The sequence below is a fragment of the Accipiter gentilis genome, chromosome 9 (assembly GCF_929443795.1).
Source record: "Accipiter gentilis chromosome 9, bAccGen1.1, whole genome shotgun sequence".
Classification (NCBI taxonomy): domain Eukaryota; kingdom Metazoa; phylum Chordata; class Aves; order Accipitriformes; family Accipitridae; genus Astur; species Astur gentilis.
Window position 1 is genome coordinate 43543752 of NC_064888.1, and position 14867 is coordinate 43558618.

General features: G+C 36.4%; 1 protein-coding gene across 4 annotated transcripts in view; it reads left to right on the forward strand.

Moving 5' to 3' along the window:
• Window positions 1–14867, forward strand: part of PPP2R2D (protein phosphatase 2 regulatory subunit Bdelta) — a 31469-nt gene that overhangs the window by 12519 nt on the left and 4083 nt on the right. For 2 of the 4 annotated variants that reach the window (XM_049811387.1, XM_049811386.1), the window contains 7 exons: window positions 3344–3441; window positions 5179–5276; window positions 6712–6877; window positions 11524–11701; window positions 12573–12737; window positions 14203–14372; window positions 14462–14553. In XM_049811387.1, the coding sequence (XP_049667344.1) occupies window positions 6848–6877; window positions 11524–11701; window positions 12573–12737; window positions 14203–14372; window positions 14462–14553 (635 nt within the window). In that variant the 5' untranslated portion in view covers window positions 3344–3441; window positions 5179–5276; window positions 6712–6847. Of the gene's footprint in view, window positions 1–3343; window positions 3442–5178; window positions 5277–5705; window positions 5879–6711; window positions 6878–8578; window positions 8692–11523; window positions 11702–12572; window positions 12738–14202; window positions 14373–14461; window positions 14554–14867 lie in introns of all 4 variants that reach the window. The other 2 variants (XM_049811388.1, XM_049811385.1) reach the window with 2 other exon arrangements.

Consider the following 14867-nt stretch of genomic DNA (forward strand, 5'->3'; position numbering starts at 1 on the left):
CTTGAGGGCTACTTAATGTTTGAGTAAACTACTGAAAATGCCATGGAATTATTCTATTAAGTCACTTCACTGATTGCTTACCTTATCCGTTCATTTCTTTTTTCCTTAGTTTACTACTTTCCCATGGTGTCTCTTGAAATGCCTGGGTTTTTTTCCTGTGTATAATTGAGTGATAATGGGATGTAGGAAATTTTTTTTTTTTTATTCTAGCACTATCATCAGTCTTGGAGTAGAATTTCATTAAGATTATGTCTCCAGCTAGTTCACTAGCTTTCTCATTTTAGTAGAAAATTCTTTGCTTATGTCATGATAGTTGGTATTTTTAACTATAAAACCTCATAGCCAGCCAGCCATTTGTAAGGGATTATAATTATACATTCACACAATTTAAGCATGTATTGAGCACAAAGCGAACATCGAATTGTGAAAATAATTAGTGTGGATCAGTATTAAAGCCCAACAGCAATATTAGACACACAGAGATTTGTTTTTGACATTAAATCTCAATTCTCGTACATCTTGTTTTCCCCATGATTGTCAGGCAGGAAGAATGAGTTGGCTTTAAAACATTTTTGTGATTACCCTATACGTATGTTATACAGATTGTTATAAAAGGGCCTTCTTTAAGTTTGTTTTCTTTCTTAAGAAAGGAAAATATTCCAGATTAACAAAAAGCTTTACATGGACCAGCTCATACACTTTCTGTGTATGTAATAATTCTTTGCTTGTCTGAGGACTGAAGCAGGGTATGGCACATTACATCAGAGAAATGTGACAAACTTTGGAAAAGTCAAATAGTGAATCAGCATTATAGGTTGACAAATTTTTTCTGACCTGTCACAGAAAGTATATTTAAGAAAAGGCTTAAATTACATACAAGGTACCCTCTACATTCTTTTGACTTGCCTGGGGTAAAAAGCCTGAACAGGATTCACTGGGAAATCACTGAGCTAGAAACTGGTCTCTTTATAGCATCTAAACTGTTTGTCCATCATCTGCTGAGTCCTGTTTATTTATAGTGTAGGAAGGACAGGTATTAATATTGATAGCCTGTGTTTAGCGTGTCAATAATCTGAGTTTTCCTTAACCTTGCAAAGAGAGGAACAGAGGTCCCAGTCACATGCAGGTTGACATTATTTAATGTGTCATTGTTTAAACTTGGGCATTTTGCTTCTTGTTTTAACACTGAGGTTCGGTGAGACGTTATTGCTGTGTTCAGCGTGTAGGTATAGTTTTGACAAAGTGGATCTTTATAGTAAGTAGAAATACATAGCTTTTCTATTTATATTTTTTGATTGAACACACACTGTACCACTCTATAGTCTTAAGGTTTTTTTGTTTACATATATGTGTGTATACAAGTACATATGAAAATATATATATTTAAGGATGTGTGTGTATATGTGTATGTATATATATAGCTTAAGATTTTATCAGTTGTGCTACTAGAAGCTCATAATTGTAAAGCAAATTCTAAAGTAGGAGATCATTTAGTATTAGTGAAACCTTTATACCATACGCTATTTTCCATAGGTAACTACTTATTGCTGTAAATTCATTTCAGCATTTTGGAGAGGGGAAGGATTGATTGGGGTTTTTTGTGTTTTCAATACTTCGTGCATAGTCTGTTACGGAGGCAAATGGCCATGTACCAGAAATTGGCTACAAAATGTGGAATTGGTGTAAAGAGAATAGGGGGATTAATTTTTGTTCTGACAGTGAAAAGCCAGAAGAGTTTGCTGCTTAATTGCTTGGAAGAGGGCCGACAATGAAGGGTCAGGCTTGCAAAGAGCTCTGTGGTTGATGGCTTGAGAACTTGTGAGGTGGTGGTCGCTCTAGTTGTGCGGCACAATGGCAGGTAAGGATCAGTGTGAACGGAGAGGAAGACTAGTTAGAAACATGGTTAGTTTTTGAAAGTAGGTCAACTGAGGAAAAATTGGTGTTTTCAGTATGCAGTACGTGCAGCAAGGGTGTGGGTTTTGTTCTAATGTTTTGGGTCTGTTGAGGATTTGGGATTAGCCATCATCCTGTTCTTCACCAAAATGGAATTTTTTCATAAACTTTTAAAGAAAGGTGAATATAAAAATAGATGTGCCTAGAAGCAGGTTAGTAATGCGATTTCAAAGGCTGGGATAAATCTGTAGAAAGTTGTGGGGTTTTTTGTTGTGTTTTTTTTAATCAAAGAAGGTAACTCATGATCTTTATACACTAGCAGAAAAACTGTTTCAAGGGCATCTGTTAATAAAAGATGAAATACGAATTATATATCGGGAAAACTGATTAGACTTCCTAATCACCTTCCCCCTAAGAGTAGGGGACTATTGAAAGGAATTTAAAAGATAGCACATCAAAATCAATACAGGAAAGTAGTTTTCATCTAGTCTGCAATTGCAAACTCTGAAACTAATTGCTATCATGTACTTCAAATCTTACAATTTTCATACCTGCATAATATAATGAAATATTTGCGTGGCTAGCAAGCAACAGTATGGATAAATGTTTACTTACAAATTTATGCTGAGTGGTTTGTTGGTTTTGTTACCATATGCCTAAACCCTGTGACAGATATTTGTAGCCCTTTATCTCTCTGCCCCTTGGTTAGAGATTGTTTAATGGCAATTATTTCTTTATTGCCACCTCCAAAGGTTAATTGTAGCATGCAGTGGTGAATAAATACTGGTTGTTTTCAGGGTTCAGTCCCAAGGGCACTTATGTCAGTTTCAACTGGAGATCCTGCAGTCTTTTCCTTTGCTCTCCTGTTCCTTCAGCTGCAGTCATCTTTGCCTCTTGTCTGTTGTATACACGCTGATGCTTCTGCACAGAGTTGGTTCAGGAAGCTCAACTGGAAGAATTTTCTTTCTCTTGTTCTTCCCCCCCCCACCCCTTTGGCAGTTAGTTCAGGTTCCTGAACTAACTACCTGAATACTCAGCTCAGGGGAAAGGCAAGTATGCCTCAACCTCAGTTTGATCAGTGCAAGCCACAGTGCTGCTCCAAAGTAACACTGCACCGCTTTTGATATGATTCTTACTTTTGGAACCTCTGTGCAGACATATCTCTGTTATGTATTTCAGCATTTACTGTCAACAGGTAGAACACACAGTTCGGATTCTTAAAACGATATGCCTTCTCTTTTATGGTTGAAGGTCCTCAAAAGCTTCAAGGAATTGGTTTAGCTTACAAATAAAATTTTGTTAGGCTTTGAAACATGGCTTATATTCTGGATACTGTTGATGTAAATGAAGAAGTTGTGTTAATACAAGTTGTAATTTTGTGTTCAAGTCTTGAAACATCTTGATTTGCTTTACACATTACAGTGCTATTTTATTTCTGTTCTGTTTACAGCTGATATTATTTCAACAGTTGAATTTAATTACTCTGGTGATCTTCTTGCAACAGGAGACAAAGGTGGCAGAGTGGTTATATTTCAAAGGGAACAAGAGGTCAGTAACTTGAAAAACAAAAGTGCTGTTACTACACTGTTCTTGGGTGGCATAATCTCACTTAATCTTTTCATGTCGTGAGGTTTAAATGGTTGTATAGTTTTCTCAGAAAACCCTAAGGTAGCCAGATTTCTAAGTATCTGCCTTGTGCTGAACTTGGTGGTTCCCCTCCCCTCCCTTCAAAAAAAAAAAAAAAAAACAAAAAAAAAAAAAAAAACACCCTCCCAAAAATACAAGTGAGTTCTTTATATATGTACCTAGTATGCTCAGTATCATTTTGCAAAATTGCCTTTGGATTTTCTCCTAAACTTTATACTTGGTCATGTTGATCTAAGACAAATCATAATGCTTTTGAAGATAAGGTAAGGAAAGCTTATAAAAAAGGATACAAGTTAAGCTGGAAGGACAACAGGATAAGATGGTTCAAAAATTGAAGAATTAAGCATGAATCAAAAACATTGGGAACAGCTACTTGTCCAGAAACACTTGAGCATTTTCAGTTCAGAGGGTAGGAAGTCTCTTCCTCCTACAATTACGCAGCTTTTCAGCTGGCTCTTCGCAATGGTATTCAGTTATGTGATAATGCTATGACGTATTCTGTCCATTTGTCAATGCAGATATATCACTGAGCTTTTTCTATCCAGAGAAATAGTGAGTATTGGAAAAGTTCACTAAAAGCTGAAAAATAATTGTCATGCCTTGTCATGTCTGGGAGAAATCTGGAATTGTCGTCTTTAAAAAGGCGATATTCCTCATGGCAATTACCCTCTCCCCTGCTACTGAAGAGCGTTTTTCTCCTTTCCTTTGAAGAGCTGATGAGAAGTGGAGCCTTTGGTTATGAGCCCTCACCTGGATCAGAAACATCAAAATTGATCATGGAATTTTAATTCAGCTTGTTTGTGCATGAAGTATACTAATCTTTAGGTGCTGTGGTTTTTCTCAGCAGAATCCCACTTCTTTTGTTGTATGGTTCAAGTGATGCTCAGTTAATGAACAGCTATCCAATATTTTGCATTTCATCCTCACTGTGATACTATTTATGAAACATTTTACCAAAGGTGACTTACCAGTTTTACTGAGGATTTTGAGAGCTAGTGAAATGAAAATACTATCGCTGAAAAAGCTACTGAAATATTATACTACTACACCTAGACAGCTCATAGCTCATTTATCATTTAGTCTGCTGTATAGACTTAACTAAGGCACAGAGAGATCAAGGTCAAAAGTGTCCACCTGCTTAGGATCTCTGACTTTCTTGATGCTTGTTTAGAGTGGAACTATTATTGGTTGGCTTTCAGCTGTTAGTGCTCAGTTGTTCTGTAAGTCAAAACCCAGCTGTCACATCATTTCCTCGCAGTATAAAAAAAAACCCACAAACCAAAACCAAACCAAAAACCAAAACCCAATCAAGTCAGACTATTCACACAGGAATATTCAACTGTCTTCTTGGGACCACATGCAGACTGTAGGGAAGAGTTTGGGTACAAGGGTCATTTCTCTTGTCATGTGCAAAACTGCAGAATTTCTGGAGTGGAGGAAAAAGTCTAAAATAAGTATATAATACTGGAACCTCAATAAAATCTTACAACAACTATTTTTAACAGTCTGGATTTTAGACTAGGTTAACTACATTAATAACAACTTAGGTTAGTTATAAAATTTCCCATATACTTTAATTTGGGAAGGTGGGCTGAAATGTTGTGCGTCACGCCCTGAACTCATATGACATTATTTCAGTTCCAAACAGCTGATTATTCCAACCAAATGTGTGAGTAAAGAGTGAGACCACTGCCTAGTGCCAGAAAAGGCAGCTTGCTCAAAATGCGGGTGGCTAGGTAAGTAATGTAGATAACTATACTGAATAGTGTTAGTTGAGAGGATCCTGTCCAAAATGCTTAAAAGTTAAATGACAAGTAGGGGGTAAAATAATGTAAAGCCTCAGAATTAACTAAAACTCCATACTTTTGAGACATTGCATGAAAAAAAACCTAGCTGAAATGACCTTATCAAAGTTGCCAAGTCAAGCATGGAAGCGTAAGGAAGTGTCAGAGCAAAGGTTGCCTTTGCAGCCTTATGTTGGCCTAGTAGTCTTCAATGACGTGAGCCGCTACTGTTTTTTCCACAGTAACATACTGTCAATTAGTGTGCAGGGTAGGCTTCTCCTGCACTGATTCTTGCCTACCTTTGCAAGTGAGGGATTTGCTGCTTTTCAAGTGAGGGATTTTCGATTGTGTTTTGGGGGGGGTTGTGTTGGGTTTTTTCAGAAGTTCTGGGCACTGCAGCTCTACAAGTGGGGCTCTTCTCCAAACGTGAATCACTATCTAACATTAACTTATTTGAAAAGCCTGGTAACTACTTGCCTCAAATCTGATATTGCAATCTGTGGATACTTGTGACTTTGATCTCTGTTCCTTGCTGCCGCCACCTACCAAATGAGGTTAATACAAAGCAGTCTTCTAGTTCTGTGAGGGGAAAAGTTGTTAGTGTATTTGTAATAGTCTTTGGTACATCATGATGAGCACTATAGAACAGCTTAGATGAAAATGTGGTAATTCCAGCCTTCAAGTTTTTATAATAAAAAAGTTGTCAAAGCTTAATTGTAAGTCTTGATACCACTTCTGAACGCAGCATGTTTTAAAATGAGTAGGAGAAGAGCCAGATCTAGAGGTCATACTTGATCTTGCTGTGCCTTCAGCAGAATGACTTTGTGCAATCATGTTTTTATAAAAAACATAATTAATTACTCCATGTCCTATGTCCTTTAACATTTATTTCCTACTCTGGAAACCCTGCACTATGTCCATATTGTGGTGATTAGAGGACTGAGTTTTGGAAAAGGGCGGGAAAGGAGATTAGGTGAAGTGCAGAAACTAATTACATGCATTGGTGGTTTAGGATTTAAGACATAGCTAACTTCTCTGCTCCAATTCTGTTGAAACCGCTTGGGAGAGGTAGTGTAGCCAGGAACTCTTCCAAGCAAACACAGGAACTCCTTTGCAGACAGCGTGCCTCTTTAAAGTGCCTTGATATGCTGTGTTTTATGAGTACACACGTGTCAATATATAAAAATACGTTTTTAAAAAGGAAGTCTATGTGCACTATATCGATGCTAAACTAGGTACAGTATCATAGAGTAAAAATGTAAAATTCATCAAGATCTGTTGTAAAAAGTTTACTTTCTAATTGACAATTTCTGGTCATTAGTTTGTATGTACAATTCCTAATGAGCCAAGTAATGTCAGCTTTAAGAAATACTATGTTTCCTTGCAGAATAAAAGCCGTCCTCATTCTAGGGGAGAATATAATGTTTACAGTACCTTTCAGAGTCACGAACCTGAGTTTGACTACTTGAAAAGTCTAGAAATTGAGGAAAAAATTAATAAAATTAGGTGGTTACCACAACAGAATGCTGCTCACTTCCTGCTGTCTACAAATGGTAAGGACACTTTATTTTTGCAAAAATAACTTTTTATGTCATTTGAATATTACATCACCTGTGATCCACTTGTGGGGTTTTTTTCTGGAGTGTTTTGGGGTTGTTTTAATGTCTTCTCCAATTAAATGCAAAATGTGTTTTGATTGGAATACTTTGTAAATTACTGATTTTTGAATGTAAAAATAATGAAGCGGCGACAGAATAGGCATAGTTAGAGCTGTGTTCCGTGGATATACTGACCATGCTATCAGTTTACATACCCTGTCACTCTGCTTTATAGTTTTTGTATAAACTAGTTCCCAGTATGCTGAACTGTAGCAGAAGTCTGAATTTGACTTGATCATCCTAATTTTGAAATTTAATTTTTTTGTGATCCCAGATGATTTTTTTAATAAAAACATTTGAAATTGAAACACTGTGGTTACAATGCTCTCTTTGCTTTTCCAATACTAAAACATTATGTGTGTTTTGCAAAGCAACTGTTTAAAAGACAACAGTTATCTAGGAGGAGTATTTTTATACCATTTTCACTGTGTACCTTAGAATACATAAAAGCAGTGCAAAAATTACAAGTTGGAAATTAGAAGTTTTTATGCACCTTTTCTTTTTTTCTTTTTTTTTTTTTAAAAATCCAGTATTTTAGTAGTGGTTATTAGGTATTAGGTCTGTTTCATTTTGATGCATCGTGAGCAAGCTGTAAATATAAATGCGGAACTGTGCATGAAAAAACTTGCTCTTATTGTCAGAGGAATACACTTGTTCCTAACAGTTTGGATCACTTTTTGCCTTGTACTTAAATGACTTTATATAAAGCAGGAATGACTTCTGTCTAGTGGACTTTGAAATTACAATAGTCTTACTTTGATATAAGTCTTACTAAACTTAAAGCAGTCTTTAAACCATGTCATCTTAAATGCTTTAAAGATATGCAGTAGTTTGGGGAGGAGAGGTTTGTTTCCAATTAGCTAAGGATCTCACCCTTGGTATATACTGACTTTCTGCACTTGGAAAGACTCCCCCTAGTAAGACCTGGGAAGTGCATGGCTTTGGATGTGGAGCCCTAAAATACAGGGGCAAGTCCTGTTCTCAATTACTGCCCTTGGCTGTCTCTTAGCAGACATCTGGGATAAACTTGGATTTCCTTAAGGTAGGTAGTATGTGTAATTCATGGGTTTGTTGGGTTTTTTCCCTAGCATTTCTCTCTTAAAAATAATTTAGATAGTCATACAGGGCTTATTGATGAATTTTGGTAATTGGTGTGTGAAACTTCCCTTGTGAAGGGTCATTTTGGTGAATGGTAGGCATAGGGCCTTACTGTTCAGGCAGAAACTTGTATTTTATTCAAACTGAACATTACATTGGAGTTAAAATGGAATCCATCTTTTTTTCCTCTCCATTTGCTGATAATTTGATGTATTTCCCATCTGCACCCTCCAAGTGCATGTGGCTGGTCTATTTTTTGTTTGTTTTTCACATATCAATTCTGCTAAACAGTATAGCTGAAGGCAAAGTACTTAAAGGATATGTAGGGAGGGCTGTACTCCCTATTACGTTGTTGTTTAAAGGACTCCATCAGGATCCTTTCTGTTGCAAGCAGCAGAAACCTAGATAGATAAATAATATCCACTCTGCTGATTCCATTATTTAGTGATTTTATTTTGAATTTAATTCATTCTCAAGCATGTGAATTTTTGGTTTTAGATAAAACTATTAAATTATGGAAAATAAGTGAAAGGGATAAAAGAGCCGAAGGTTATAATTTAAAAGATGAAGATGGAAGACTTAGGGATCCTTTCAGAATCACAGCACTACGGGTATGTTTCTGCTCTTTGACTTCAAATATCTTTTTGCATGTACTTCTCTACCTTTGTACTACCAAAGATGTCAACTGAAATGTGTAGATTAAAAATGATGTTTTGGTCAGGGTCATTGAAATCTTATAAAAAAATGGAGACACATCATTACATATCTATATACTATTAAATAAGGTTCCTCTGGAAAACTTGAGGCAAACTTTCATGATTATATTATCATATTATTAGCTTCCCAATAGTTTGTTGATTTTAATTTTTTTTTCTTGGAACATCTTAGCATATTTAAAATGGATTTGAAATTTAAACTTTTTTAAAAATTTTTGTTAGAGACAGCCTTCATCCACCTCAGTATATTCAAATTGTAGATTAAGATATACTGATTTATTGACAGCAATAAAATGTAACAAACTTGTTATTCAAGCCTGAAAATATAGCATTTTGAAGTATCTCTGGCTGGAGCTGCACTAGTCTATACTTAATTCATAGAAGCATGGACTCATCCTGCTGTGTTCTTAAAATAGCCTAATGTCTTCGTGCAACATGAAGTGCAGGGAACACATTTATTTCAAAGGCCCACAACATACTGACTTCTCTTCCTGGCTGTGACTAGTCAGTAGAGGATAATGCTGTAGTGTCTGTGCCAGTCACTAGTAAGGAGTAGTAAGTGCCCAGATTAACCTTTATATCCTCCCTCAGTGCTGCTTTTTGAAATTGGCAGGTAGGGTCCTTCTGTTTGGCTTAAAGCACATGCCATTGTGAATTTAGGAAGAATCTGGCTTTGCATCGATAATGGGGGTTTTTTTCCCTCAATATTGCTCATATTTATTTAATTTGTTTGGCCTTTTTTCTAAGAGCAAGACTAAAAAATTTAAACAAGGTGCTGGTTATTTTATGGTTATTCTAAGTAGAAGGTGGTTTTGTTAGAGGCAAATTCTGAGCATTTGGAAAACCTGATATGTGATTGAATAGTCTTGACATTTTTCCACTTGCGTAGGGATGTAGTAGGAGGGTTAGTGCTCCAAACATGGGATCATTTAAAGCAGGAGCTCAAGAAATGGAATCATGTGGGGCTGGGGTTTTTCTTGGGGTTTTTTTATGTTGCTGTTACCATAAATAGGAATCAAACTGAGGCTCTCACTACTTTCAAAGCCAATGCCACTCCTGACACTTGTAGGGACTATACAGTTGTGGGTTTTTGTTGGGTTTTTTTTGCCTTGCTTTTGCTTAAATTGAATATTGAACTGAAGCTGTAGGTATACATAAGCCTAATGCATAATCATGTTGGGAAAGGATAGTCATTTCCTCTGCAAAGTGTCTTTCTATTCAGCGTGTGGGAACCAAGATCTGATTGAGTATTCCAGTGAAAATATCTAAACCCAAGGAAATTAATTATGATACAATGCCTTAGTCCAGTGGCTGGAAGTAGGTATGGATGAAATTTTGGGTTCTACAACCTTGCCCTTATGTAGCAGTAGACTACCCGTCTGGGAACATGGAGAGTCCAGAATACGGCCTAACGGTTTTACAAGGTATGGGCTATATCACTGAAACAGTACATTAGCATCTTCTTTAAACACTGTAATATATTTAGGAATCGTCAAACTGAATGGGGGGAAGCAACAAAAAGCAAGAAGCTCTCTCTTAAAAGTTAGTCTTCTAAATTTGTTGCTTTTCTGGGAAAGGAAGGTTGGGCTGAGCTGCAGAGCTTGCCAGGCACTATATCTTACAAGAAAGGATGATGGAATGAACCAAGTCTGAGCAACAGTTGGCACAAGGGGAAAAAACCTTGCCTAGAGTTACTTCCATATGTTAAAATGATCTGGTTTTAGAGATCTAGAGTGTGTGTACCTTGGGCTTTTATGGGTTTTGTTTGCATATTTTGTTACAGAAATAGAATCCCCATTTGTTTATAAAGGAGTAGACAAGGAGGAGAAGCAGCACTTCAGAGCTGCATCCCTGTGCATAGTGAGCATGGCATTTTTAAGTACCATACGTGATAACTGACATTAATGTATTTTTGATTTCACAACCAGGCTAGGAGCACTTATGTGGTAAGATAGGAAAATTGCCTAATAAAAAGTAATAGATTAATTTTAATCATTACAGTTTGATGTAAACAGACTGTGAGATACAAACATGGTGAGAGCAATTACAAAGCTCTTGGATTAATTTGTTTCTTGTTCCAGGAAGACAGACTATCTTGGACACTGTCATAACCTTTTTTTTTTTGGTTGCATAATGTAAGTTAGTGTTCTGTTGAATTGTATGTACTGGAACAGCATAGTATGTCCTTGGGCAACCTTAAACTATTCACTTGCTGGTCAGTGAGAAAGAGCTAGAGGGAAGCTTAGTCCACTTGACCCTGACAAACCATGTCACACTTTAGATCAGCTAGTTGTGGAAATAGGGCATCCATGTGTTCCTAAAATCGTACTGACTGTTCAGTTAAACAAATAGGAGGTTTTCTTTGCAAACTGTTCTTGCCAATTTCACAAGCACCCCTCTCAGATATGGGGGTCATTTTTAAGTGCTTGTTTCAAATTAACATAATCTTCAAATATCGTTATAATCGTACACCATTTTTGTGTTGGATGAAGTACAAAGCTGCTGTATTTGACAGGTAACTTCTGCAGAAGTCAGTGTCTGAGGTTTTGTGTTGGTAGTATGCAAACTCAGCATTCATAGGCTATTTTATTACTTTTCTTGCTCAGTGGTTTTGAAAATGTTCAGTCACTAAATCAAAACAGAAATGTGTGGTATGCAATTAATTAATATCTTCTGAATCAGAAATCAGTTTTATGCCAAAACTGACTGTTTGTTTTCATGTTTCAGGTGCCAATATTGAAACCCATGGACCTAATGGTAGAAGCAAGTCCCAGAAGGATATTTGCAAATGCACATACTTATCACATAAACTCTATTTCAGTAAATAGTGATCATGAAACATACCTTTCTGCAGATGACCTAAGAATTAACCTATGGCATTTAGAAATCACAGATAGAAGTTTTAGTATCCTTTTTTTGTTCTCTGTGAACACTGGGGCACATCCAAGTTGTGTATGCTTAAGAGAATCACTTAAGTTTTACTAATTAGAGTAGGTGTTTAAATCTAGGGATTAAAATACAGGATTTTAAAATCTGGAGGTTTAATACAGTGAAAGCAGGCCTTAGGATGCTTTCATTCATTCTTGAGGGCAAGCATTCTTTCAATGGAAAACTGCCAGTAGAAATATCATAGACAGTTTGATTTCTAAAGAGAAATTGAGGAATTTGGGGAGCATCCTTTATTTGTGGAGTTCAGTCAACTTAAATAAGAGTTGAAAAATTTGAAAAGTAGATCCCTTGTTACTGTAGATACTTCTTTCCAAAGTTTAAGGTCTCTTAACTGCCTAAGTGGCACTTCTCTTAAAGAAAACAAATGTCCATTTTTTTAATGTCAAATGATATCATTAACTGCAGAAATAATTTTCAAATCTTTTTGCAAGCCTGTGTATCCAAAACTAGTAGTATGTCCTACATTGGCAAATCTGCAGTAAAATAAAAGTTGCAGAAATACTGAATATTAAATAGGACATATGCAAGTTTTCTAAAGCTTTAGGTAAATAGATGAAGTATATTCAGTGTTCAGTAGGAAGCATTAAGAAGGAGGCTTGAGAGGAGTCTGAACTTATCTCTAGCATCTGTTAAAGTTGATCTGTAAAAATTATTGGGGTGGTTTTTTTTAATCTACTCAGGTCACTTTCGTTTGTGTAGATTGCACACAGTGGAAATTAAGATCTTGCCCTAGTTTTCTACATCGTATTTTAAACATTTTTCAATAATAATCTGCTAGAAGTGATTTGAATCTGAAATGTTACATGCCTTTACAAAAACCTTCCCAGATATTGTAGATATTAAGCCTGCTAACATGGAGGAGCTGACAGAAGTGATTACTGCTGCAGAGTTCCACCCTCATCACTGTAACGTGTTTGTCTATAGTAGTAGCAAAGGAACTATTCGACTCTGTGACATGCGTTCTTCAGCCCTCTGTGATAGGCATTCAAAATGTAAGTTAGGACGCGTCTTTGGTTTATGGGTTTCTTGCTTTGTTTTCATGCAAGATAGAGTGTATAGGTGTTCTGCTTGTAAATAAACATACCAAGTTCTGCTTATTGGTAAAGAGCATACAAGGTAAGGGGTGGTAGTTTTGTAGAATGGAACATTTTAATTGTCTTGTTCTAGGCCCTCAACAAGCAGAAGTGTAGCATGAGACAATTGACGATCTGACTCTGCTCCTGTTTACCCATTTATGCATCATAAACTGATGGGAACAAGTGCTTTTGGCACCAGTGAGACCTGTCTTCTGTCCAGACTCAGTCTTGGTGCTTCTCAAAGGTATCTGCTTATCAAATGCCAGTTTAGGGCAGTTTATTCACCTTTGTGCATTAGAAACTGGGCTGATGCTGCCAGAATCCATTTACTTCGTGACCATTTGCAGCTCCTAGGATAGAATTAATTCTTAAGAATATGCGCTGTGTTTGAAGCGAGTTTCCAGGGGTGAAAGGTGAATGCTCGTTGGTCTGCTGAGCCACATAAACTTACGTAGGTGAGGAAAGCTTTTCTGTTGAAGTCATAAGGATAACTGCCTGTGCCTTGCACGCAGCCTCTTGTTTCTTGTTCGCTACTGTAATAGTTGTGGTTTATTAGTATTACTAGCCCTGTGGGGTGATATACCATACTGATATTTGCAGGTAAGCTTTCTATAGTGCAGATAAGGTTTTCTTGTCGGTGGAAGGAAATATTTGTACAATTGGAAATGTAGAATGCTAAGCTGCTTCATCTATTTGACTTTGTGTTGCATTAAATTACTTAGGAGCACTTTATTTTTTAACTGCTTGTGACTGAATAACATCCTGTTAAAAGGGGTCTATTCAAAAATGAAATAAATAGTTCTGGGTAGCTTGTGTCATGAAACATTGATTTCAAAGATTGACTCTTCAATTTAAATAATGCATTTCTTTATCTGCTTTCTAAAACCATACGAATTGCATTTCAAGTGTAGATACTAATACTTCATTTCAGCAGGTTGTGTTGTACAACTTTTGTTCAGATCTAAAGAAAATTGTGTTGTACAGTAGTCTCAAAATGCCTGGGTCATGCATTAAGATACTGTGTTTGGGATGTTGATGTTTTCATCTGCTCTTGTTCAACGTGATTTGTAGATCAGTTGCAATGTTTACCATACCCATGGGTTGTTTTTTAGCTTTTTTTCTCTGATTCATCCCTAAGACCTGTGAATTGTAGTTTGCTGATGCTATGCTCTGGCTGAGACTGTGGCGATAGTCATCAGATTGCTAGATGCCTAAGAGCATAACATTGTCTAAAAAGAGATTATTTCTAAAAAGTATTTAAGAGCAACTTTCTTTAAAAAGAAACTAGTATATTGATTTAAAACTTTCCAAGTATCAAAAACTGTTCAAAGCTGTAAAACTTGGTGTTGGTTTCATTTGTAATTGTGTCTTCTATCTACAGTTTTTGAAGAACCTGAAGATCCTAGCAGCAGATCGTTTTTTTCAGAAATAATATCATCGATATCTGATGTAAAATTCAGTCACAGTGGTCGATACATGATGACAAGAGACTACCTTTCTGTTAAAGTGTGGGATCTCAATATGGAAAACAGGCCTGTAGAGACATATCAAGTATGGTGTTCAAGTTTTCTTAAATATCCCTCCTTTCCCCTTTTCTTCTTTTTCTTTATATCTAATACCAATTTAAATGTTCCAAACAGGTTCATGAGTATCTTCGAAGCAAGCTTTGTTCCCTTTATGAAAATGACTGCATCTTTGACAAATTTGAATGCTGCTGGAACGGTTCTGATAGGTAAGTTGGAGGGTTTGGTTTTTTGTTTTTCCTTCAGCATTAAGAATTCGGTTTCCAGTCTTGAAAGCCATAAGCAGTACTTAACTTGTAATTAGCTGCACTCAAATCAACTGGGTTTGTTGGGGTGGTTTTGTGTGTGTTTGTTTTTTTGAAAAAAGAAGACTTCATTCTTCAATCCTCCACCCTCCAGTTGCAGAAGTCGAATATGCTTTTGTGTGTCAGTTTGCTTCTAATATGAATTGTTGTTGAAGTTTTATATAGTCAAGACTGGCCATTTCAAGCCATGAAAATGTGACTCAGTTTCATTTTTAAAG